The sequence below is a fragment of the Alligator mississippiensis genome, chromosome 12 (assembly GCF_030867095.1).
Source record: "Alligator mississippiensis isolate rAllMis1 chromosome 12, rAllMis1, whole genome shotgun sequence".
Lineage (NCBI taxonomy): Eukaryota > Metazoa > Chordata > Crocodylia > Alligatoridae > Alligator > Alligator mississippiensis.
The window spans coordinates 58166151-58192148 of NC_081835.1; the positions used below are offsets into that span (position 1 = coordinate 58166151).

The 25998-nt window shown below is 45.2% G+C and overlaps 1 protein-coding gene across 3 annotated transcripts; it reads left to right on the forward strand.

The window, feature by feature from the left end:
- MIGA2 (mitoguardin 2) lies at positions 1 to 25444 on the forward strand. 3 transcript variants are annotated; one of them, XM_019500961.2, is made up of 16 exons: positions 1 to 153; positions 1095 to 1335; positions 3014 to 3224; positions 4472 to 4584; positions 9456 to 9573; positions 10152 to 10285; positions 11824 to 11941; positions 12634 to 12734; positions 13141 to 13256; positions 13826 to 13898; positions 14812 to 14898; positions 16995 to 17093; positions 19253 to 19387; positions 19826 to 19879; positions 20326 to 20442; positions 21118 to 25444. In XM_019500961.2, the coding sequence occupies exons 2-16, from the start codon at positions 1240 to 1242 to the stop codon at positions 21316 to 21318; spliced, it is 1773 nt and encodes a 590-aa protein (XP_019356506.1). In that variant the 5' UTR covers positions 1 to 153; positions 1095 to 1239; the 3' UTR covers positions 21319 to 25444. The 3 variants fall into 3 exon arrangements, with proteins under 3 accessions (XP_019356506.1, XP_019356508.1, XP_019356507.1); XM_019500963.2 differs by having other exon boundaries at positions 8 to 153; positions 11827 to 11941; XM_019500962.2 differs by lacking the exon at positions 1 to 153 and adding an exon at positions 281 to 361.
- Positions 25445 to 25998: the final 554 nt, after the last annotated feature.

Below are 25998 nucleotides of genomic sequence, written 5' to 3' on the forward strand. Positions count from 1 at the left end.
TGGCTAGCGCGGGCACAGCCTCCCGCTTGGATTGGCTGCGGCGCGTGGTGGCCCTCGGCGGTCACGCCCTCCCCCTTCGTCGCCGCGGCAGTCGGCGTAGGCTGCGCCAAGGGAAGGAGACGCTGCCCTTCCGAAGCCATGGAACGCGGCGGGGTGAGAGCGCCCCCTCTCCCCCCGCGGCACGTGGTAGCGGCCGGGCTGGTGGCCTGAGCGGGGCGCGGGCTGTACCATTTGCCGGCGGGAGGGGGGCGGCGGCCGTCATGGTGTCCCCTTGGCGGGACTGTGCAGCGCGGGGAGGGGGATGCTGCAGCGAGGGCCTGGCTGGGGCGGCCTTCCCAAGCAGACGGGGCTTGGGCAGGAGGTGGGTGCCAGGGGGTAGGCGGTGCAGCACTTTGGGGGCAAGCCTTTGCATGCGGGGTCTTGTCCCATAGCAAGTGTCACCCCCAAAACCTTGCTGCCTTGCACGGTGGCGGGGCAAGCTCCGCGGGCCGTGCCACTGCGGGGCCGGGTTTGAAAAATCCAGCTCAGTTTCGCCCCCGAGTTCAAACAGTTTGGGGTCAACTGGGCGGCAACAGGGTTTAGCCGCTGTCCGTAACGTTGTCTTCAAAATGACGCTGAGACGGTCGCGCTGCTTCGGAAACGCCCCCGAGTCCTTCCCCGAGCAGCACTTCTCAACCCGCGGTCGTGAGACCGTAGGAAAGGGTCACAAACGAGCTTTACGGGGAAAAACCTGGGAACCGGTGGCTTTTCCTTTGCGGGCTGGCAGAGCTCCAGCTGCGAGGGGCTGCTTGGGCCCCCTGTGCCCACACGCCGGGGACGAGGGCGCCGGGTCGGGACTGGCCATCAGTGTGTACAGATGGGTCCTGGTACAGAAAAAGGTTGGTTACAACAAAAAAAAAGGGACTGAAAATCATTGGAGGCAGGCGATAGCGCTGTTTACAGGGCCAGGTTTGAGATCGCAGCTGAGTCCGTTCTAGCTGTCTTGCTGCTTGACATGGATTGCAACGTGCTTTGAAAGTCGTGCTGTCAGGGCAGACCGCGCAGACCTCGCTTCTGTTTAATTATCTGCTTCACCTCATTTCTTCTTCGTGCAGGAAGAAAATTCCCGGCTGGAGACTGCCCCTGCAGTCCTGAGACACATGTTGAAACAAAGTTGGATTTCCTTGTGAGCTCTGAATGGTTCCCTAAGTGTCCTTCCCACACGCTGACTCCTGCGGGTACTCGCAGCCTCATTCAGAAATGGCCTTTCAAAGAACCGAGGGAATGTCTATCATCCAAGCCTTGGCAATGACTGTGGCAGAGATCCCGGTGTTCGTTTACACAACGTTTGGGCAGGTAAAAGAATAAAAACAAGTAAAAGAGTCCTGGGTTGTATGCGTAGTTCTGCAGAGCTGCCTGCACCAGTTCATTTGGATGGGTGAAGGTGGCGAGTCAGTGCTAATTGAATGGGGGAAGGAAGAATCGGAGGGTGTTGAGAAAGAGGAGTGACAGTTGCTATGGGGGTTGCCCTTGTTGGGAGGCTGCAGAAGTTAGAAATGGAGGTTTCTTGTGAGAGGCGCAGAGAGGTTTGGAAAGGTTCGGAGGGACTGATTAGGATACCTAAGGGGGGAGCTCTGCAGATGGCCGTGTCACTGATGGGGAAACTTGGCTGGGGAGAAGAGGTTGGAGGAAAGATGATGCTTGGAAGTAAGGCATGGATACGTTCTGGCCATCCAACAATAAACAAGTTGCTACATTCTCAACAGAAAAGTTTTTGGGTTTATTCACTCTGAATTCAGTGAGTCTATATGTGTAGGGGAAGCTGCAGCATGATACCTGGAAAAGTTGATAAATATTTTACCAGATTTTTTTTTTAAATCTCTTTTAAGCCAAATAATTAAAAGAAAAAAACACAGTTCAAACCATAACAGTTGGTTTTATACACTTCTGAAAAAGTGCTAGTTATGATGTTGGAGCAGACATTTCTATAATGCTACAATCGCTCATGCCCCATTCTCTTTGCCGCATTCTCTTTCTGCTCAGCAAAACTTGTGGGTCATCCTTAGAGGCACTCAAGTACACATTTTTTTTTTTTTTTACTTAAATCATGCTTAATATTTCAGTCTTCAATATTTGGGCAAATGAATCTTACCTGTAAATCAGGATATTCCGAACTGAGGTTAGTAACGTAACTCTGACCCTTTGCTTCTTACTAGCAATAGGAGCTTTATTAATAATTACACTACAGTTTTCTATTATGTAATGCTAGATCCTGTCTTATGACATTTAAGGCCTGATCTAAAGTCTAAATTCTCTTGCAAACCTTCTTAACCCGTCTTTCAGCTACCTAGGCCCTTCTAGATGGCCTACCTGACACACCTCTCAGCTCTCATTTCTTCTTCCTGGAAAACAAGGGTAACTTTGTTTCAAAGATTCCAGTAGGACATGTGTGTTATCCTCCTTTCTCTCCTCCTCTGTTCAGTTCTGTCTGGACCTAAAATAAGTTTCTTCTCATGAAGGGGACTGATATGCTTCTGGGGTAAAATCTAGACACCAGCGATGTCAGTGGAATCTTTGCTGTTGATTAAAAGGGTGACAGAATTTTATGTCTGTTTTTTTTTTTAGTGTGGGTATTAGAAACTATTGGGCAAACTTGTCTTCGGAAAAGTGCCTTGAGATCTTTAATCTCTACACACAGACAACAAACAGTGATTTCAAGTCTGTGAAACAATGCACACACTTGCGTGCACACACATGCACGCATGCGCGCGCGCGCACACCCCCCTTCCCCACTGACTTTATGGGTTTATATCAGATATACATTCTGTCCTCAGTGTACATCTCTAACAGTTTCCTTACTGTCTTATCTGACCCGGTTTAGCTGCATGCTATTAAGCAGTTGCTCTGCTCTGTTGGCTACAATTCACTGGCACAACATCTATACAGTATCTTTAGAGTCTAGCTGTTCTGGATGAAAACTGGAGGTGGAGACAATGCTAATATTGTTGCTTTCTAATATCTTTTGTCTTTAAAGTCTGTCTTCTCTCAGCTGCGGCTCTCCCCTGGCCTGCGGAAGGTGCTGTTTGCCACAGCTCTTGGAACAGTTGCCTTGGCTCTTGCTGCACATCAGCTGAAGCGGCGTCGACGTCGAAAGAAACAGATAGCTCCAGAGAAGTGTGGTCTCAAGCCTGGAGGAGTCCCTGTTCCTGTCCTGTCAACCAGGAAAGTCCCATCAGTGAAAAAAGGTTTGTATCACAAGAGAAAATGGTGGGGAGAAATGATAATGTTTATGGGAGCATTATTATCTGGGAGGAGGAGACATGCAGGAGGACAGGATCCCAGGTTATGCCAAGCAGATGGCTAGATTATGTTGGAAGGTTGTTCCTTATACTTTATAGGAGCAGAATGAGATTGGGAGCCAAAAATAGACAGTGTCCTAATAAGGGCAACAATACAGAATAGATGTTAAAAAGTGTAAGATTACTACCTTAACAGCACAAGCAGTCAAACAGTGGCTATCCAGATTCGCAGTTGCCATTACTTTTAAATAAAAAAAAAAAAAGGAAATGTCAAGCCCGTTGTACAATGTTTTCACTTGATAAGGGTGGCTGGCTGCATGCCGTGGCCTGTGTTCTGTCAGTCACCAAACAGTAAAGAAGACGGTGTAGTTTAGATTCAGTCAGAAGGGTCTGAATGTTAAGCCAGCCCTGTCAGTGACTCACTCTGTGACCTTGGACCAGTCACTTTGCCTATTATTTGTGGTTTCCCCGATTGGGGGGGAAAAAGAAGATGGAGCACATCATCTGCCCAGCAGGAAGTTTTTAGGCTCAATTAATGTGTGTACAGTGTTGTGAAGTTATGGAGCTGTGTAAATATTCTGGGGAAATCAAACAAACTGCTGAATTACCACTGTCCCTGCACTGATGACAGTGACTTGTAGCATTTTGCATGGCATGAGGGGTCTGAGGCACTGATGTTTAATGTTTCTCCAATAATACTTGCATGCTTCCTTTCATCTAGAGAGGTGAGTAAATATTTATATCCTCATCTTAGATGGGGAAACTGAGGTACGGAGGATAAGCAACAGCAAGTTAGACAATAGAACCCTAGCTCCCGGCTCTAGTTATTAGAAATAGGCTGCCCCCTCCATCTGCTGACTCCTTAACCCAGAAGGTCCATGCCCTGTGTCACCAACTAATCACAGTTCCCCTCACCATCCAAGGCTGCAATGAAACCATTTTGCTTTGAACCAGATTTATCTGCGACTGCTACCGTTTCACACCCCACTGAGAGCTGATTCTTCTGGAGATGGCACAGCCCTCTCAGCAGCCTTCAGGGGATCTTGCTTCCAGTGGTGCAAACCTGGTACAGCAAGGGACAGGCAGGAAAGAGCAACACTACATCTGATTTCATAGGCTCCTTTTTTCCCTCGAATGGTGTAGACAGAGCAGGAAGACCTAAAGGCTTGTTTTTGCAACCCTCCTGATTGCAGGATATTCCAGCAGGAGAGTACAAAGTCCAAGCAGCAAGAGCAATGACACGCTTAGCGGGATTTCCTCCATTGAGCCCAGCAAACGCTCTGGTTCCTCCCACAGCCTTGCCTCGGTAAGAAATCTTTCACCATTGCTGTAGCAGCACAGAGGAAGGAGTCGCATCTACTTATCTACATTTAGTAGGATTATTAGTCAACTGGAATTAATGCTTTCAGCAGCACTGAGCTGCACCCACATGCATCACTTTTATGCCAAAGTTTTTGATAGATAATGAGATATTGGTACTTAAAAGGTGATTTTAAAGGCCTGTTTTGTTGTGTTAATCACCCTTTACAACTTCAATTCCAATAAGAGATTCATGGCTACTGCTTAGAGTAGTGATTCTCAACCAGGGTGCAGGGGCACCCTGGGGTGCTGCCAGATCCTTTGAAGGGTGCCTTGAGGCATGAGGTGATTACGTAGATAAATGCATGCCAGATTCTCCACCCCCTTTGCAAGGAGGTGAGCTCTGTAATATATATATTTGTTTTTAGAGTTGGATGCCACTCAGTTTCCAAAAGTTATGGAGGGGTGCCTTGAGTCCAAAAAGTTGAGAACCACTGGTCTGGAGACTGGAGCCACAAACAAACTGGGATAGTATTGCAATGATTTGGGGTGTTTGCAGTTACTGAAAGGAGAGAGCGAGAGAGAGCAAGAGCACTGTATAGCCAAATATGCGTTTCAAAAAATAAACATTGTCACCTGCAACATTGTGCCTTACACAGAAGTATAGACATTTAGGGCTAATTGCAGGGTAACCCCCTTTCTAATCAGTATTAAAACATCTTATGCCCATTAGTGAGACTTTAGTTTTGGGACCTGGTCAAATTTTAACAAATTGGTAGCAGTCTTGACTGGTTCAGATAAAATGGTCTAGTCCCCTTAACACCCCTGAAGGTAGTCTGCTCCGTCTCTAAGCCATTAAAAAAAAAATATTCTGAGTGTTCCTTGGGTGTTGATGGGTTTATAATTAATTAGCTGAATTGTCTGGATAAGAGTTAATCCTGGCAATATGGGGAGGGGTTTCTTTTCACCCAACTAGTCTCTGAGGAACGAAAAAAGGGCATCTGGTAAATATTGTTGGTACTTCCATGGCCTAGACAAATGGGAAGAGTCTTCAGCCATATAACCAGTCCCGTGGGTGGAGAGAGAGGGTGACAGGAGAAGTGATTGAGTCAGTAGGGATTGCACACACAGCTTTTTACCGACCTGCTGCTTGAGGCTTCCCATACACCAGTTGCATTAGTAGCAGGCATAAGTAACTCCCACACTGAACCCTCATCTGCTTTGACAGATCTCAGGAAGCTTCTCTGCATTTCCCAACTGCTTTCTTAGGAGCACTAGTGTAAGGTTTGTCCACACTACAGTTTGGCCAGCATGGCTGTGTAGGCTCTGGGGGTTGTGCACACATGTGGGAGATACATGCACAGGCAGGGTGGGTGGGAATCACACAGACAAAACCTCTGGTGGAGCTGCAGCTATGGTAACACAGGAGCTTTTCGGTCAGTTTAGCTTCTGTTGTATGGGAAGCCAATGCCTATATATACATATATACAGTACTCTTGTTGGTATGCACTGCATCTCCACTAGGGGGCTCTGCCAGCATAATTATGAGAGCAGCTCTGGTGGGCTGGACAGCTTTACACTAGCACGCTGGTGGGTGGAGCAGGGGGGATGGTGGGAAGTTTCCTGAAACCTGCAGTATAGGCCAGGGCCAGTGCAGCTGGAGCACACAATGCAGGTCTGTAAAGCCCAACTTTTGAATCCACAGACTCCTTTAGTTCTCCTCTCAGCCTCTCCCTTCACTCATAGGACAAGAACTGGACACACGGCCACAGCCTCTTCTCTGCCTCCCAGGCCTTGAAACTCTCACCACCACTGAAAGATCATTCATGGTCTCTCAGAAGCAGCCTATCCCCATGTTGCTGGAATGCACTGCTTCCCAATTAAGCTACCTAATTTGATGGAGTGACTGGGGAGGGTTATTTTTTTTCATCAGGGATCCATAAGGGGCTGGAAGGGACCTTGCACAATCATTGGGTCCAGCCCCCTTGCACTTAATCAGGAAAAACAGCTGGGGTTAGGTGACACTATTTTGACACTGACATTCCCCAATAAAAATAGGTAAAAATTCCAAATGTTGGCTTTTCTTAGTGCAAAAGTCTTCTCTGCTCCACCTAGTAAGGTGTAAATTAAGGTTTCTAACCTCTAATTTGTTTTAGACTCAGGAGAATTGGCACTCTGTAGCAAGGGCTCAGTTCCTTTTTGCATTCCATGAGTCAGGATATTCCCCTCTAATGCAAGTGGAGGCCTGCACAGAGATCAGGGGGTGAATCTAGCACTTGTGCACTTTGATTGTATCTTGTTGGTTTCATACTTTAGCTTCCTATTATAGCATTACTCAGTTGAGAAGTTTTCCTCCTTGAGAGCTGCTGTTTCTGCCCTTTCTTTTCAATTCTATCTTGTTTGATCATTCCCTGACCCTTTGTTTCCATTGCCTCTGTTAAAATGATCAGCACTGGCAAAACAGATGGTGCCATTGAGCAAAACCACATTTAAGTTTTAGAATGAATACCCTATCCAGATGAAAGGGTGGGGCAGAGATCACACCTCTCAGCCACTGATTGGCATAGCTGGTGGATTCAGGCTTGTGAGTAAATGCTTGAAATGCAAGTCTGAATCCCCAGGCAAATCAAATCAGTGATTGGTTCAGGCTTGCAGTTCAGGCATTTACTTGCATTTGAAAAGGTTCCTCGATCTGTGAGAGTTGGAAACTTTTTTTTGTTTTTTGTTAAATGAAAGTGGAAATTTTTCAGAACCTGGGTGTGCTATGAAAGCCACAACCGTATCAAGTGAGCCAGAGCTAGTCTGAACCACTGAAGCCACTACTTTAGCTGCAGGGTTATAGAGGAGTGGTGGGTGAAGTACTATCTCCTTTAATGAGGTGTGAACCCAAATTAAAGTGAATTAGGCTGGAGATCTAATCATTGCTGCTGTTGTTTGGGGGATAGGTTCCTGCAAAGCTGCAGAAGATCTGCCTTCCTCTGCAGTTCACAGTAGGTTGAAAAGGGAGACAGACCAAATCATCCCCCTTTCCTGCATCCAGGGACATGGGAGAGAAGTTGCAGAGCAAATTGGTGGTATGCTTTGACTCATAATTTTGGGTCTCCAATTGTGCAAAAAAGGGTAAGTTGATCTAATCTGGGAAGAAAAATAAATTTAAATGCAATTTGACTTCTTTAAAATACCTATACTTTATGTGGAAATAGTTTTGAATCTCTGTGCTTCTCTTGTGAAACAGTGCTCTTCAAACAAGTGGGACATTGTACGTTGTATAGGTTTAGGGAGGGAGAGATGAGTTGGAGAATTCCTGCCCTTTCCCCCCCGCCCCTTCCAGTATTTCCTGCTACTTCCCCTGTATATCTTGGTTCTTGCTAGAAGTTAGGTTTGAATAACTGGGACAAATTAGACCTAGAAAGAGACCCGTGTTGGAGCTGCAGAGATGCACCTCAAATAAGTCTGTTTTTGGCTAAAAGCTTACTAAATTCTGGTGAGTTTGCCAAAATAGCTCCTGAAACAGGTCAAAGGGAAGACTTCTATGTCCTGACAGCATTTGGTGAGCTGGCTGGAGTGTTTGGCTTGCACCGTTTTGGCCTCCACAGAAGTTCAAGGTCAGGGTTACATCTGTAGCTGGCTATAGTCTGCCCCTAGACATACTGATCATTTGGTTTGGTTTTCTTGCCCCAGAGAATAAAGGGACCTTATCCCTAAGCTAGGGACTGGACTTCTAACCTATTTGGTTTTGGGAGCACCATCTTAGAGCTCTGAAGACAGACTAAGCTCCTTTATAACCACTACTATTTCCCCAACATCACTTGCTTCTGGCACAAGTGCTTCATGGTACCTGGAATCTCTGCTTTTTGCTGATGCAGCACATTAGTCATAGCAATTGTTTATGAGCTATGGTACTAGCAACTAGTAGCACATCTGAACTGAGCCTGAGGAAGTAAAATGAAGTCAAGTATTCTGCGACTTGCTGCAGCTGGGAACAATTCCTATCCAGCTGTAAACATCTGAATCTAGCCCTGCTAGCCTGTAGCATTTGACCAGAAAATGCTCTCATGGCACTTGTCCAGGTTTCTGACTGAACCATGACACAGATCTTGTAAACTCTCATTTCTATTCTAGCCCCACACCAAGAGCATTTGATTAGGAAGAAAAGAGTGACTTGCTTTTCTGGCACAAGTGCCCTGTCTTGTTTGTTTTTCATTAGTAACCCGTTCCCTCTTTATGTTTGCATTTGCCTCCCAGCCACTGCCTTCCCCTTCCTATGGGGATAGGGCCTGACATTTATTTCCCAGCAGTCTCTTCTCCTGTCCCACCCCTACTTTGTCATGGGTGTTGCAGTGTCTTTCTCATGCACCTGCCCCCTTCCCACTCCAAGTATCCCAGATAAGTGCACATGACATGAACAAAACCTGGGTTTTTCAGTGATGCCTGTTATATCTTTACAGGTGCAGCCAGGGAGAGGCGATTGCACAGCCTTTTTTTTCTTTCTGTGTCTGAAGAAGTTAGCGTGCTGCTGGCTAGAGGCAAGGGGGAGGATGTGATACTCTCTGCTCTGAGTGATGTTGCTTATCATTGGAGAACTTGGTTTGCAGCAGCTTGGCACTTTACAGCTCCCTCTAAGGTAGCCACTTCCCATTGTTGCCCTCCACTAGTATGAACACTTGCAGAGGGAGGACACATTTGGATGTGGAGCACTGGTATCCCCACCTTGGAAAAGCAAGTGAATGCTAAAAACAAGTACAAATTTCAAAATGGCAAATAGCTGAGGGTGTATCTGCAGGTACCATAATGCAGAGATCAGATCTCTCTGCTGCTTTTGTTAGACTGCAAGGAAGTCTTATAGCATCTGTTGTTCTTTCTCCTCTTACGGGCCAGATAGTGGCTGTGAACTCTTCCAGCCCAACACCAGCAGCTGCAGGGCTCTGGGAGACAGGAGCAATGGAGGATCCTGGAGCTGCTGGAGACTCTAGTGCTGAAAGCCTCTATATTCAAGGTAAATTGTGGTTTGTTTTTTGTTTGTTTGTTTGTTTGTTTTTTGTTTGTTTTTAACCTTGCCCTGGAGGGCTTACTGTGGGGAGAACAGGGGTGGAGCCTCTGTGTGCAGTCAGGCCTTGCCTCTGTCCCAGGTCTACCAGTGGCTCCCAACCCTATCCTGAAAACACCATCCCTTCCCATGCTGAACTCCAGTACAATTCTATGGGCAAACTCTGTCCTTAACTTGGAGAAACCCTTTTCCTATCCTTTGATGATAGAAGACGTTGGTCTCAATGCCTGTGTAATGACGAGGTCCACCCCTCCAGGCTATTAATTGGGAAAATATGCTTCAGAAGTAACATTGTTGATGTTCTTTGCTGAAATGGTCTTATTTAGTCCTAAGCTAAATAAAGAACATATCATATCCATAAGGATGGAAATACCTAAGTTAGCATCTTTTGCCATATGGGTTCAGAGAGCATTCTGAGAAGAGGAAAGCCTCCTCCCAAGTGAACAAGGAGCCTTACTGGTCGCTACGTTCCTCTGCCATCTAAACAAGCTCTTCAGTTTCACTGTTTGGTTGGTTGCATCGGTCAGGGATGGAGCTGTTCGAGGAGGCTCTGCAGAAGTGGGAGCAGGCATTGACTGTACGGCAGAGAGACAGCAGCAGCACTTCACTCCCCTGGGAGAACAAGAAACACCAAGAGTCAATGTCAGAGGAGTTGTCAGAGGTATGTTCCCTACCTCTGCTTTGCAATTTCCAGAGTGAACATTGTGAGGCACCAAACTGGATAGAAAAGAGGTAGTGGGAGATCAAGCATTAAAGAGCAGGTCTGGGGGCTAGACTACATACACCCTTCTGGTATGTTCAGGAGCCACCCATAATCACCTGTTACTTTTTGGTATAATTGGCAACAATACTGAGTGGGTGAGCTTCTAAGTAACGAGCCCTCTATTCTTCCCCCTTCCTGCTTCCAATTTCTAATGACAGGTGGTGTCACACACAGGTTAGTTTTAACTCTAGTGCTGGGTATGGCCAGGAAAATAAAATAACAAATCCAGCAACAAACAAGGTCAAAAGTAGGTTTTGTCTAACGATGTTTTTTTTTCTCCTTTTGAATGCCTTTAAAGTTGGAGGTAGTTTATCTTCCATTGTTTTATCAGTTGTTCTCTTGGGCTGCACTTAAATGGACTGTGGTATGGTCATGCACTTTTCTTAGTAAAAGAAAAACAAGGAAGAAAAAAGAAAAAACTTAATAGCTAAAAATGGTCACTTAAGAGGTTAGAAGGAGAGAGTTTGCAGTAGCTTATTTTAGGATTACAGTTGGCATGCTGTCCCTGTAAATCTGGGAGAATTTTCAGGGACAGATTCTTTTAAAAAGGGATCTTCAATGGAAGAGGGTTAATGGTGACTATGGATCTTGAAAAAGGCAGCTGTACTTAAGGGATGAAAGTCAGAATTTAGGAGTCAGATGTTGATGTAAGACACCCTGTGGCACTTATAAACAGAGTTTGGTGTCTTAAGTAGGTGGGATGTTTGCTTTTGTGTTCTATAATATTTATGCAAGTCAAACCTGAATTCTTCTTTTGCTGTTTGCCATTGTGTTTTTACAGCTAGCCTAAAAACAGTTGCTGCATAACCAGTACTTTGTGCTTTTGTTAACTCTCCAAGTGGTAGGCTTAATTGCTTGTGAAAGTGTAGATCTAAACAAAGTATTGTGAAGGTAGGCATTATGCAAGCTGTCGCTAACTCTTACTGATAACATGCAAATGTGTTAATGGAAAATGTCACTTGTGTCTAATGCCACCATGAAGTCAGTCTCAGTAGACTGCTAGTTTGGTTTTGGCCTTTAAATAGACAGGATTGTGCAGATTTTGTGAGGTGAACAAACCTCTACATGAGGCTAGGCTGAGCTCACTGAACTCCTTTGTGTGATCTCCAGTCTGTTAGAACATCAGAGGCGACGGGCTAGTGACTTGAGTCTTAACCCTTCCCCCACATTGTTCTAAAGTTCAAAAGCCACAATGAAGAGAGATGGAAGGGAAGTGTGTATATAAGTTGTGCTGCCCCCTACTTCGTTCGTTCTGTACTGTCGGTTTAACATACCTAACTGAAGATTCACTTTAGGTCCCTGGCTAAGCTGCAATGTGTAAAACATGACTCTTGACCTTTCTGTCAAAACTGTCCTATTAGCATCTCTAACAATGACAAATTGCTATTGTGAGCAGGCTAATAGTTTTATAAGGATGCTATTTGTTGATGTTCAAGCAGGAGTCTCCAAAAAAGGAGTTTGCTGAAAAGCTTGAATCCCTCTTGCACCGGGCATATCACCTCCAGGAAGAATTTGGGTCTACACTTCCCTCTGACAGCATGCTGCTAGACCTGGGTAAGTGGGATCTGGAAGCTAGATAAAGATGCACAGCCTTGAGAATAACCTGGAGTTGATCACACTGGGGAACAGAACTGAGCACAAGGACATATACTGGGCATAGGAAAAGACTTGATCTATTTAGAGAGGTTAGAGATGAGTGGCTGAACCAGAGTTTGGTGGTATAAGATGGACAGGCAAAGAGACCAAATGCTTTTCTTGGAACTCAACCTATGAACAATCTTTGCACCAGAAGTATGCAATGCTTTGTAGCTTGTCAACTGCTGGTCCCTGGCCTCTGATTTATTGCTTCATCTACAAGACTGAGGAAGCTAATTAATTTAGCTCTATAGGACCCTTTTTATCTTCCCAGTAGTAGGCAAGCATTTGCTAGAGTCACTCAGTGAAAAGCACAGTTCTTCAGGGGGCTACAGTAATTAAATGAGGAAGCCTCGGGCTTTGTCCAGGATTCTTAATACAGTTCGTCAACCATATGTCTCCTAAAGGCCAAGCAAATCTCTCTAGCTGAGTAAGTCAAAGAGGTGACAGGCATTTAAAGGTGACTGTGGAGGGGGGCACAGGGGGGACTGTCACAGACTCTTGTTCCTGAGGGGGAGGGGAATGTGTTAGGGGAGAGGAATGGCAATCTAGAGATAGGAAAGCAGGTATCTGGAGCCCCATGGTTGTGTTGTTTTTTTGCTCTGTTTCAGAGAGGACCCTTATGCTTCCATTGACAGACGGGTCACTGAGACTTCGGACAGATGGTGAAGACAGTTCGACTTCCGAGGACTCCTTCTTCTCTGCAGCAGAGGTGACTTCAATTTTTATTCTTTAGAATAAATCAATAAACCCACTGTATGCCATTTACTCTTACTGCAGTGGGAATTGGTACTCTCTGTTCCTAATTTTGGGGAAACCCATGGGAAAGATAACTAGATGTTTGCTACTTCAAAGTAACAGCTAAACTAGTACTGTAAAAGCACTTCTAAACGTGGCTTATACTGCAGCTGTAGCAAAAGGTGTTGGGCCATGCTGGAGCTAAGAAAACTGAAAGAAAAGAAATTGCAATGGGGGTTGAAATATCTATATTTAAAATAAGACACATTAATGTTTTCTGCATCAGTTGGATATTGCCCTCTTGCTTCTTTCTGACCTCTGGGTAACCTGCAAAGATGGAACTGTCTTTCTGCTTCCTACATCCTTTGCTTTTTTGGCAGCTCTTTGACTCCCTCCAAATTGGGGAAATACCCTTCCAGCTCTCCAAGCCAGCAGCTGCATATGAAGAAGCTGTTCATTTGGTGAAAGAAGGGAAAGTTCATTGCAGAACACTAAGGTGAGTGTCTCTAAGTATTATGACAGCTCCAGGTAGAGGTATGATCTTGTGGTAGGACCTCAGTATTGGCACATTCTTGTAGTATAGGCCTCGGTGTTGGGGCTAGGATGCTGTCTTTGGGGGATGGAGAGAAACTCATAGCACCATCTCTGCTGGTCTGGAAATACATACTACCCATAGATTTCTGATGCTGTGAAGCCTTCTTTAATTTACCTTTTTAAAATTGGCTACATTCCCTTGCTGTGAAAACCACTAAGACTGCACCAAGAAACTAGTTATGGGATAAATAATTTTTTTTTCCCTTTTGGAGAAAAGATTTGCTGATCTAAATCTAGCCATGCACTTTAAAGAACAAAGACTACTTAAAGGTAGCTCAGTGACCTGCAGGAAAAGAACTTGTGGCTTGGGTTAATTCTTCGTGAGAAGTGGCTGCAATTTTTATTTATTTATTTATCCTGAAGGGGCCTAGGAATTTAAGAGGTCAACTCTCAAGATCTTTGGATGCCCTTTTACAAGAAGTTGTCTCTTGTTTGATGGCGTCTATAATGTTCTGCTTTCTTCTTTTCTAGGACGGAGCTTTTAGGCTGCTACAGTGATCAGGATTTCCTGGCAAAGCTGCACTGTATCAGGCAGGCCTTCCAGGTAGGAACTTCTTGGTTACTGGAAAGCAATCGCAGGTTCTGTCTGTATCTGCTCTAAGGCTTCCAGACTCCTAAAGCGTTCCTTTAGGTATCCCTTCAGCATGACGACCATGTTTTCATTCACAAGAAGTCCTCTGCTACTGCAGAACGGGTAAAACATGCTCCTACTAAGGGGCCAGAAACATTGGTATGGTGAAAGCATAGTTTTGTTTTTGTGCCCATTTCAGCAGTGACTTTGGCCAAGGTAGGCACCCAAGTTTCCTCCGGAGCAGTTCTGTAATTTGAATGCTCAGTTTTCTGGAGGTGCCTAAACGTACCTCTTCTACACTACTTGGCAGCTTTCTCCAGCAGCTGCCTGGATTGGAACCCCTGAGCTAGATGTGAAAGGCTTTCTGTCCCTGGCTACCCAATCTGTAGGGGAGTACCTCAACACTGAGGGTGCTTGTGTGTCACTGTCCTTGTATGACCCCATGCATTTCTGGGTTGCTTCTTCAAGATTCTTACCTTACTCTGTGCTTGATTTCTAGAGGAGAGCATCTCTTCCACCTTTCCACTCCTTTTCCTTTTACACACCCTACCTTTTAAGACCCATCTTTGCACCAACACTCCTTCCAGCTGGAGAGGACTAGAGTTAATTTTTTTCTGTTAAAATTTCTCAGTATAACTAGTAGTTGACTAGAGGAGTTGCTGAGTGACCAGAAATCAGTTAAGCTTCACAGTGCTTGCTGCCCTGGGCAGGGCAGATTCTGTTTTAAGTTACACTTGGGTCAAAGAAAAAATGACACAGCCAGCACTGCCTGCTTCACAGGTGCAAGCACTCTTACTTTGACTCTCAGTTTTTTTCCCCACACTCACTCCTAGAACTGGGAATGATATTGGCTTGTTTGGTGAAAGAAGATTCTTTGTTCTCACAGGAACTCCTGAAGGATGAGAGCAACCAGTTGTTCTTTGGGGAGGTTGGAAAACAGATGGTGAGAGGACTAATGATAAAGGCTGAGAAGGTAAGAAGCTTGTGAGCAGCATACAGCTTGGGTGCCCCTTGCATGAGCAAAGGAGCATCACTCATGCACCAGTCCTCCGCTGGATTTTTACCTTGCTTTTATAACTGAATTGGGAAGAAGAAAACTAATTCCCTCTCCTCATCAAACCTTTTGTGAGACTCTTTGAATACAGTCTTTACTCCAAAGCCATCATCAATGATATGGTGCCTCATTGGTTGTTCAATAGATCCATCTGCCTCAACGGTGCGTTTGTTTCTGTTGAGTACAATGAGTAGGGAACATCTCAATGTGGCTTTTAGTCTTCTACACCAACCTGTAGCTTCAGTATTGCTTCTCTGTCTTGCTAATTGATGATCAAATCCTGTTGGAATCAATTTGTCAGCTACAAGAACATCTGTGTCCTCAGGTATTTGTATAGTCTTTCCCATGATGATCCCAAAACACCAGCAATACAAAGCTAGAAAGCAGGGTGGTGGCAGTCCCAAACCCATCCCATTTTGCAAAGCCTGGCTGATATTGACCTAATATTTTGGATGGAGTGTTTAGAAATCATTCAGTAATTCAAGGCTCACATTTGCGAGAGCCCGGCAGGACAAATTATGCTGAGGGGAAACCAGCACGGGTTTGTGGCGGGCAGATCGTGCCTGACCAATCTAGTCTCTTTCTATAACCAGGTTACGAAATGCCTGGACACAGGAGGAGGGGTGGATGTCGTATACTTAGACTTCAGGAAGGCCTTCGATACGGTATCCCACCCCATACTGGTGAACAAGCTAAGAGGCTGTGATGTGGATGACTACATGGTCCAGTGGGTGGCAAATTGGCTAGAGGGTCGCACCCAAAGAGTCGTGGTGGATGGGTCGGTCTTGACCTGGAAGGGTGTGGGCAGTGGGGTCCCGCAGGGTTCGGTCCTTGGACCGATACTCTTTAATGTCTTCATCAGTGACTTGGACGAGGGAGTCAAATGTACTCTGTCCAAGTTTGCAGATGACACAAAGCTATGGGGAGAAGTGGACACGCCGGAGGGCAGGGAACAGCTGCAGGCAGACCTGGATAGGTTGGACAAGTGAGCAGAAAACAACAGAATGCAGTTCAACAAGGAGAAATGCAAAGTGCTGCACCTAGGGAGGAAAAATGTCCAGCATACCTACAGCCTAGGGAATGACCTGCTGGGTGGCATGGAAGTGGAAAGGGATCTTGGAGTCCTAGTGGACTCCAAGATGAACGTGAGTCAGCAGTGTGACGAAGCCATCAGAAAAGCCAATGGCACTTTATCGTGCATCAGCAGATGCATGGCGAATAGGTCCAAGGAGGTGATACTTCCCCTCTATCGGGCGCTGGTCAGACCGCAGTTGGAGTACTGCGTGCAATTCTGGGCGCCACACTCGAGAAGGATGCGGATAACCTGGAGAGGGTCCAGAGAAGGGCCACTCGTATGGTCAAGGGCCTGCAGACCAAGCCCTACGAGGAGAGACCAGAGAAACTGGATCTTTTCAGCCTCCGCAAGAGAAGGTTGAGAGGCGACCTTGTGGCTGCCTATAAGTTCATCACGGGGGCACAGAAGGGAATTGGTGAGTATTTATTCACCAAGGCGCCCCCGGGGGTTACAAGAAACAATGGCCACAAGCTAGCAGAGAGCAGATTTAGATTGGACATTAGGAAGAACTTCTTCACAGTTCGAGTGGCCAAGGTCTGGAACGGGCTCCCAAGGGAGGTGGTGCTCTCCCCTACCCTGGGGGTCTTCAAGAGGAGGTTAGATGAGTATCTAGCTGGGGTCATCTAGACCCAGCACTCTTTCCTGCTTATGCAGGGGGTCGGACTCGATGATCTATTGAGGTCCCTTCCGACCCTAACATCTATGAATCTATGAATTTTGGCTGCTTACAGACATGAACAGAACAAAACAGCATTTTACTTTAAGCTTAGTGCACCCCCACATTGAATGCAGCATGTGCACCCCCCCCCCCCCCCACCTGTCAGCAGCCTTCGAAAGTTTTTCATCGCAAAATAGATTCTGAAAATGATTAATAGCCAAGTGGGACTGTGTTGCTTTTAACTAACTTTCCCTAATATCTCCTTTCTTTGTTCTCTCCAAGAACCCCAAGGCCTTTCTGGAAAGCTATGAGGAGATGCTGTGTTATGCACTGAAGCAAGACACCTGGCCAACGACTCAGCAGGAGCTTGAAGGAAGAGGGGTTTGTGATAGTGCACTCTCTCTCTCTCTCGGGCAGAATTACAGACTAATACATTGGGGCATCCCAAGAGTGAAAACTCTAAATGAAGCACCTGGATGCTTCACCAGTTGGTACTGCTAGGACAGGGGCGGGCAATAATTTTGGCTGGAGGGCCGCTTACTGACTTTTAGCAAGTTATTGAGGGCTGCATGACAGGCAGCCAGGGGCAGATAAATATTAATTTTCTAAATGTTTTAGGGGCCCTGCGGGCCAGATAGAATGTCTTAGCAGGCTGCATCTGGCCTGCGGGCTGCATTTTGCCCACCCCTGTGCTAGAACCTAAAGCTACTACCTTGACATTGCAACTGCTTTTCATTCTCCCTAATGTTAAGAGCTGGCATTTCCCCTTCCAAACATATTGAAAGTGCCCAGTTTTACAAGTTTACCTCTGGAATGGGCTTCCCTTAGGCTAGGGGTGGGCAAAATACAGCCTGTGGGCCAAATCTGACCCACCAGGCACTTTCATCTGGCCCACAGCACCCACCAATGAATTTTACCCCACCTACAGCTCTTCCACCCATAAGGGTGGGAGCAAGGCACCCACATGTACACACCTCCCCAAACATACCCTATTGCACTTCAGACCCACCCTTGTGGGTCTAACTGGCCCAGTCTGGCCAGCACACAGCTTCCAGGTAAGGTGGTGGCTGCTGCTGCATCCCCCCCCGGAGACCTGCTTGGCTTTCCCTGCTTCCCAGTCACTCCGGGTAGCGTGTAAGGAAGCGGTGGGGGCAGGGCTGCAGCTGGGAGGGAGCATGGGGCTGGCGGCAGCATGAAGCTGGGGTGGGCAGTGTGTAGGTGTGAGGGGAGCATGGGGTGGCAGTGGCAGCAACAGCAGGCAGGGGGGCTCGGGGTGCTGGTGCCTGGCAAGGTGTAGCTCTGGCCAGCGCTGCATATTGGGGTGAGGAGGGCAACCTTTGCCAGGCTGTCTCTATTGCCGATGCTCCCTGCCATGCTCGCACGCACAAAAAGGAAGCTCCAGGTGCTGGAGCTGGCTGCCTTCTCTCCCTGGGGGAAGGCGCCTGGGGCTTCCCTCCTGTGCCGCGCAGCCCTAGTGGGGAAGGCAGCTGGCTCCAGCACCTAGGGCTTCCCTCCCCATGCCGTGAGTGTGGTGATGCTGCAGGTGTGTGGCAGGGAGCACCGGTGATGGAGATTGCCCGGCAGAGGCTACGCCCCTTGCTGTGATGTGCAGCACTGGCCAGAGCTGCGTTCCACTAGGCACCAGCACCTGTGCCAGACATGAGCATCCTGAGTGTGCCACAGGGGGGATTGTGTGTTGGGAGGGTAGTCCCCACACCTCCCCACCCTCCCTCACACCCCACAGATGCTATACCTTACCACACCTTACCATACAACCACATATACACTCGTCCCCCCATGATGTACAAGACTAAGAATTTATTTTTGAGTTGTTATGCAATCACCTCTATACACTACACAAACACAAATCAAGACAAGTATTTTTGTAATAAAATTAAAATATATTATAGTAGGTGTCTGACTTTTGGTGTACGATTTGTTGCTATTCTAAGATGGTAACCCCCACTCCCAAAAGGAGTATTTCTGGGAGGCAAGGGAGGGACTTTTGGTGGCAAAGGCCAGGGCTTAGGGGTGGGACTTCTGGTCCAAAGATGGTGACCAGGGGGCAGGGCAGCTGTCAAGGAGCAGAGCTACCCATGCAGCCCTCAACTCACCAAAACTCATTAAGTGGCCCTCCACCCGAAATAATTGCCTGCCCTTGCCTTAGGCCTATCACAGTGGTGAGTTAAAAGAGCTCAAGGCTTGGACTGCTTTCAGCATAACTTAATGCAATGAGAAACTTTTGATTGATTAACTCTTGAAGCTGCACTGACTTGGCTTGTCCCAAGTAGCACTGCTACCATAAAGTTTATAGCTGTGTTCTATTTCATTTGGTTTGCCATATACTTACCCTTAACACAAGACAGTCTCTAGGCCAGCCAGCTACTGCCATAAATGGTTCCATTAACTTCAAGCTGCTGAACTGAAATGGGTGGAGTTGTGCCTACTTAAGTCAGTGGCAAGCTTGTCCTGGCTCTGTCTAACGAATAGAGTTCATTTCCCAGTTGGTCCCTCTTACAAACTCTTGTGTCCTCTGGCAGGTGGTGTGCATGAGTTTCTTTGATATTGTGCTGGATTTCATTCTCATGGATGCTTTTGAGGACCTGGAAAACCCTCCCTCCTCTGTGCTAGCTGTCCTACGCAACCGCTGGCTCTCTGATAGCTTCAAGGAGACGGTATGTTAGAGGGTGGCTCATTCAGAATTCCACTGTATGCTTTAAAGGACAGAGAAAATAACCAAAGCTCTCTGGTTGAACACAAGTTTATTAAAGGAATATCTTTTCTGTCCCTCTAGCCAATATATGGGGTTGGCCAGTCTCTTGGTAAATGGAGTGATCTGCAGGAAAGCTTTTGACTTGAAGTACAGTAGGGATCACGTCAGGTGGCATGAGCTTTGATCCATAAGCTATGAGGCTGGTCTAGCTGGGCCACTTCAAATCCATTTTTGCTTCCAATTTGTGAGGCTCCTAATGGACTTAACTTTGGAATTGTTGGCTGCAGAAGGGTAGGAATGGGAAAAGCTCAAGGCTCTCATAATGGCAGTTGATAAGGGAATTGCCTTCTGTTCTGGAGAGGCGATGCCATTTAAATAGTTGCCTTGTTTTCAATTGTAGGCCCTAGCAACTGCCTGCTGGTCTGTTCTGAAAGCAAAGAGGAGGCTTCTGATGGTAAGTAAAACGAACAGCAATAAGTGATGTGTGCGGAGAAATTGCATGAAACCTGATGTTGCTAATAGATCTGGAGCCTGACAAATCCAGACTTTGGGAATAGTGACACGCACTATCTGAAACAGCAGTGGTGACACTGACTCCTGTGCTTGAAGGAACCTCAGAGCCCTCTTGAAAGTTCTTTTTTAGCAAGTCTTCTTCTCTTCAGTTGACTTCTTGGGGCTGTGACCTATGAACTGCCCAGTATTATACAGTAGTGGCCACATGCAGATGTTTTTGCCAGTATATTCAGTAATACAGCCAGCTGGGACATGCTAGCTGTACTGCCCAGCTCAGAACCCACTGCATTTCAGTGACCAGCCAGGATATCTTCATAAGCCTAGCTTATTCAGAAAAAAATTATTTGTTAAAATTCTGACTTTTTCTCAATTCCTTCCTAATGGCAGGTACCAGATGGCTTTATCTCCCATTTCTACTCCGTATCGGAGCATGTCAGTCCTGTTCTAGCCTTTGGTTTTTTGGGGCCCAAACAGCAACTGTCTGAGGTCTGTGGTTTTTTCAAGGTAAGCTGGTTGTCTTGTCATGCTGCTTTGTGGGACACTTGCCATCTTATCATGCAAAGCTGTGAGCGCATGCTGCTCTGGTAGATGCCCTTCTGTGAGAGTAAGAAGATATCTGGATTTGCATGATCAATCTTAATAAAACTTTTGCTCTTTCTTTAATTCAGTAGACCGTATTTTATGATTTGTAAGAATTCTTACTGGAGCAGCATAGTTGAGAGAGTGCATAAAATACATGCTTTCATTCTATAAAAGGATAAGAGACAAATGGATCTAACATTTGAATACATTGCTTGAGATCACATGGGACTTATAGTAGACCTTAAAGCCTAAATGTTCATGGTAGTGTCTTATGACTGCATGTTTTTCTTCTCCTTTGTTTCAAGACTGAATTAAAACTGTTGCAGTAGATATTGCCCTGAAGAGTAATATTGATTAAAAAACGCTGCCTTGATATTTCTCTGCTCTTTTTTCTAAGTGGCTATCGGGTTTGGGTTTATTTGGGGATATACTTTGTTTTTTCTGCTACAAAGACTTCTGAATAGCTAAGTATGGCCACAGTTCCCTTAGCCATGTACCTGATGCAGTCTGAAATAGACCCTTTGACTCTGCTTGATTGTAGGCATGGGAGAGGGAAGTCTCCTTTCTATAAACTTCTCTCTTTCTTTTTTTCTGCAGCACCAGATTGTGCAGTATTTGAAGGACATGTTTGACCTGGACAACGTGAGATACACCACAGTGCAGTTGCTGGCAGAAGACATTCTGCAGCTCTCTCGGCGGCGCAGTGAAATCCTTCTGGGATATTTGGGTACCGAGATCACCCTAGAGATGAATGGGACACTGCCCAGTGAAAATGGATCTCTGGAGGAGCTCCACTAATATCCACCAATCGGTTATAGGAGAGAGTGATCTCTGGATTTTTTTCCCCAAGAGGTGGCTAACCTATCTGGCATGGTAACTGGTGTCAGCAAGACTTTTGTTACCCAGCATCCCTGGTGGCATTTAATTGCTCATCTTGAACTTTGTGTAACCAGTAGTTGGCTGGGAGAGCTCCAGGACCACGTGCAGGCTTATGGTTTGAACCTCTTGTTTGTTCCACCTCTCCTCCTTATTTTTAAGTCATTTTTAGGTGTCATAAGTCATGAAATATCTTGGCCCAAGATTTCCACCTCCTGCCTCCCCTGCAGCATACAGGCACCTGTCTGCTATTCAACTGTGTCAACTGGGAACATGTCCCTGATGCTTATGGGGGTTGGGGGGAGTATCAGCAAATTCTCTACTTCACTCTTACCATATCAATCCTGAGTTTGTGGGGTTTTTTATTATTTCTCTAACATGTCTCTATGGGCACCACTACTGATTTTAACTTAGCAATTTTAGTGTTTGCAATGCTATTAGCAGTTGTGGAGGAGAGGAAGAAGAATAATTTTCTGGCGAGGAGGAAGACCTGGTTTTGTAATGCACTGAAGACTAGAGAATGGAAGTAAAATGCAGGGTTTTTTGTAACAAGACTGAAGCTGTAAGGAGTCTGTTTTTGTGTGTTGCTGATTTTGTTGGCTAGAAAGTGGCCCATGCTTCTGCTGCAGCTATGCTTTCACTTGGGAGTTTACTGAGATGCCATTGCACATTGTGAATAGAGGAGGAAGCAGGTAGGTTGTATTCTGCCTACTTGCATGTACACGTACTTCCTCAAATGCCCATCAAATGTGCCTAGCTACATTTCAGAATTGACCCCCTCTCGCTGGCCAGGTAGCATGGGGTAAGAAATGCACAGGTGAAGGAGGGATGAGTAAGCTGGTGCCTACTGCTGTTGCCTATAGAGACAAGCAGAGAGGGAGCTATTTGAAATGCTGAAGAAATTGTACTGCGGTTATTTGGAGTGCAGGGAATCTGGATCAGGTTGATGTGGGGAAGCTCTTGCCTGTTTAGTTTTGTTCTCCATAAAAAGCACATGTGGATTTAGGTATATACAGGGCATATATACAAATAACAAGGACTAGCATCTGGAAGGTTCTCCCACTGCAGTGAAATGAAGCTGACCATTGTCTGTCGGAGCCTATGGCTCAGGGTAAAACTTGGCTTCTGAGCGATGCCAAGTGGATGCTCTGAGCTGAAGTATAGTGTACAAGTATTCGTGTGACCTGAATCTGAGACGCTGTCTTCTAGAAGGCTTGCAGGTAATTCTATTGAGTTCTGCCGCATACTATAAAGCCACATGCCACAGTTGCTGCCTCAGACTTCATAATGGTTCTGGCTTGGCTTCAGGTTTGGTGCTAAATCCCAAATTAGTGGTCTCAGGGTAAGGCCATATTCAAGAATAGAAAAGCAGGGACCAGAACAAAAACAGCTGATGCCAGTAAAGTTCAGCTTTTAGATGGAAGAGCCGTTCCATGTGGATAGTCTTTCCTCGTTCATCCAGGAGCTGTGTGAATAGTTCAGCTGTGTTTTGTGAAACGAAAGTTGAGAATACAGACTTCCTAGAAGGTGAAGTGAGTGGAAAGTGAAAAGTTCTGAATTGTCCCCGACTTTGTATTTTCTCTCTGTCTCCTGGGTTGCAGCCAGACTTATTCAAACATACTTGTTAATGCAACTTCCTGTAGTAAAAGCAGGTAAAAAAGGGCAAGAAGAGTCTACAAGGATTTGAAATAAAGAAGAGATGTTCCCAAAATTGCGAGAATACAATTTTAAAACATCCATGGTTCAGTAATGTGACGTTTTGCAATTATGTGAAACAAAAGTTGTTTGCCCCAAGAGACTGGACAAGCATAATAAACAGACAGTGGTTTAGGTGTGGAAAAGTGAGGAGCAGAAATTCTTGGTAAGGCTTAATAAAAATAAATGTTTTTGAGAGGGCAGTTGATGCTGGTAGGAGTCAAACAGCAATTGCAGGAAATGGAGGATATTGTCCACCTTCCGCATGTTGATCAGCATTAAAATGTCGGGTGAGTTCTAAAAGCAAGTTACTTTGCCAGATTTTTCTTACACCACTTTGTGCCCTTGAGTGGCTGGTTTGAATGGAAAATGAACTCCAGCAGCTTTGTGGTTGAAAAGATACTGAAAAGCTGAAGACTAATGTAATAAGAAAGAATGATTGTACTTGCAAAACTGATGCTGTTCACTTTAGACTTTTAGAGTGCTATCTCTCTCCCCTCTTTTTTTGTGTGTTGGTGGTTTTTATGTATGTATTTGCTACTTTGAGTGTTTCCTAGAATGAGTGCATCAGAGGCAGCCTCTCTCATGAATGAGAATGTTGGCTGGCTTTCAAATCCTCAGTGGACAGGGAACTAAAATGGGGTCATCATAGCAAACTCTGTGGTCATGCTGTGGCTTAAGGTAGGAAAACTCAATTCCTAATCAGTCAACTGAAGGGAAGTGGTGGAGATTGGAGTGGGGGAGGATGACCATTTTACTCCCTTTCCTTCTCCACTCCTATTCCTAATCTGATCTGTTGTCCTTCTGATGACAGCAAAGAGGAATCCTCAAGGATTCTGAGTTTCTTGTAGCAGTCTCTAAGTTTTCTCATTGCCGGTGTATCGAATCAACTCTCTCCTGTCCTCAGTAGAAATGCTGAGCTGTTCCCCATACACAGTCTTAGGTAGTCTACCAATATGCTTGTGGTAGTCTACCAATATTCCTTCTATACCTCTTAACAAAGGAGACCTGCCCTTCCTTAACTCCCTTCCCCCCCCTCCCGGCTTTCAAAAATGTGATGATACCCTCTGAAGTGCTGAAGCCTAAACAAGACAGCTTCCTTTAGGTTCGACTGTTAGAACGTTCTTTACTGAGTGCTGATCTGAAGACTGTATGTAGAAGTGACATATTTGCACTAAGCTACTTTAAATGTCTGCAAGGATGCATGGCTGCTCCCACTGACTTGAACAATGCAGAACTGGGCCTAAAAGGAAGATAATATACCACTTCAAGTTGCAGGAACTTGCCAGGACCTGCATTTTTAATATTGAAAATATTTTTGGGGGTAGCCTAAGAGACTGTATAGGTGCATAATGAAGCTACTTGCTGGGGAATCTACTTTGCACTAGAGAAATTCATTTGATAGCTTTGTAAAACTTTATGCTGTGTACATGAAAGCCACTGGATTTGGTACCCACCTCATGTATGTCTGTACTGAGAATTGCAAAGCGGCTGTTTTACAAGGTGGGGTGAAGGTTGTGAATAAACAACTCTTTGCTGTCTAGCTTAGTGAGCGATCTTGAACAAAAAACATTTTCCCAGCTTCTTGTATCTAGAGGGAACTAAATATTTTAGTATTTCTAGTAAAGGGGAAAGATCTATTTGATTAGACTGTAGCTCTTTTCTTTTTTTCCTTTAAGGACAAAGCCTTGTTTTCAAAGGGTATATGTCTTAAAATTGATTCTGGGCTGCCACTTGAAAGGTTTTAACTCTTGAGAGGATTTTAAGTTGCTTGGCTGGAAAGATTTTATTTTAAAATAAAAATCTTCAATAGTTTTTGAGGTGTAGACAGAGCTTAGATCATGCTTGCTTTTGAAATGCAATTTGATCAGGTTTTTAGCTTAAAATGGAGTTGTTTGTAACAACCATCACAAAGTGGTGAATGTGCCAGTGTAATAATATGGTATGTTAAATGCAATTAGAGAATAGACTAAATGCCTCTGACAGGGTCTCTCAAATGCATCTTTTAAGGTGTCATAAACATAGTTACAAAGAAACCCACCTTTCTGAGAGACCATGTTTCTGAGAATTCAGAATGGCTTTAAAAATGACCCACATGATCTCATGGCAAGGAGAAGGATATGAAAGTTTTTTGCTTTCCCCTGCCCTTTTCAGTAGGACATTCCTTTGCTGCTCCTGAAAATAATGAATGTAACTTTGTGCCTGAGTGGTTTTTTGTTTTTTTTTCCTTTTGCTTTCCAAGGTGTAAACATCTGTTTTTGCTCTGCCTCTTCTTTGCAGCTAAAACATTTTATATCTGTTTTTTTTAGGATGTGGGCATTACAAGCAAGTAAAATAAATCTTTCTTTCATCATCTTGGTTTTTGTTTGTAATTCTGCAATTGGATCCTTATTAATAAGAGGCTCTTGTGATCTGTCACAACTGATTTTGATGAGTCTGCATATTAGCATTAGAGGCTACTATAATGATGAACATTAACGTTTCTGATTCTAGAAAGAGGAAAAAACCTAAGAACTGATAGCAAGCCGAGGCCTGACCACATAAGGAAAATTACTAACGTTACTACAGAGAGAGAAATTATGCCACAATGGGTATAGTAATAGCAGTGTCTTCTCAGGTGGGAGTAGATGAGCTCTAAGATGAAGTGGACCATCATGCTTTTAGTACAGGTTGACCCTATGCTTAATTTTCCAGGATTTCCTTCTTCAAAGCTGACTTGTCTACAGGGAGAGTAATATAGTTCTAAAGGAGTCTACTTTAATTAGGAAGCTAAAATGTCTCAACCTTAGTATGCACATTATCAAGGTAGTTAAAATGTTAGTAAAATGGGCCAAAAGAAGAACTCTGCAGCCTAATGATGCTCATGTTCTGTACTATGTTTTGTTTCAGAAAGTGTTCTGCATGTTC

What these genes read in the sequence shown, in the direction of transcription:
- MIGA2 (XM_019500961.2), top strand. Translation starts at nt 1,240, where the DNA reads ATGGCCTTTCAAAGAACCGAGGGAATGTCTATCATCCAAGCCTTGGCA. An exon ending in TGAAAGCCTCTATATTCAAG is followed by an intron (nt 9,574 to 10,151) that starts GTAAATTGTGGT and finishes TGCATCGGTCAG; the next exon opens with GGATGGAGCTGTTCGAGGAG. An exon ending in TAATGATAAAGGCTGAGAAG is followed by an intron (nt 14,899 to 16,994) that starts GTAAGAAGCTTG and finishes GTTCTCTCCAAG; the next exon opens with AACCCCAAGGCCTTTCTGGA.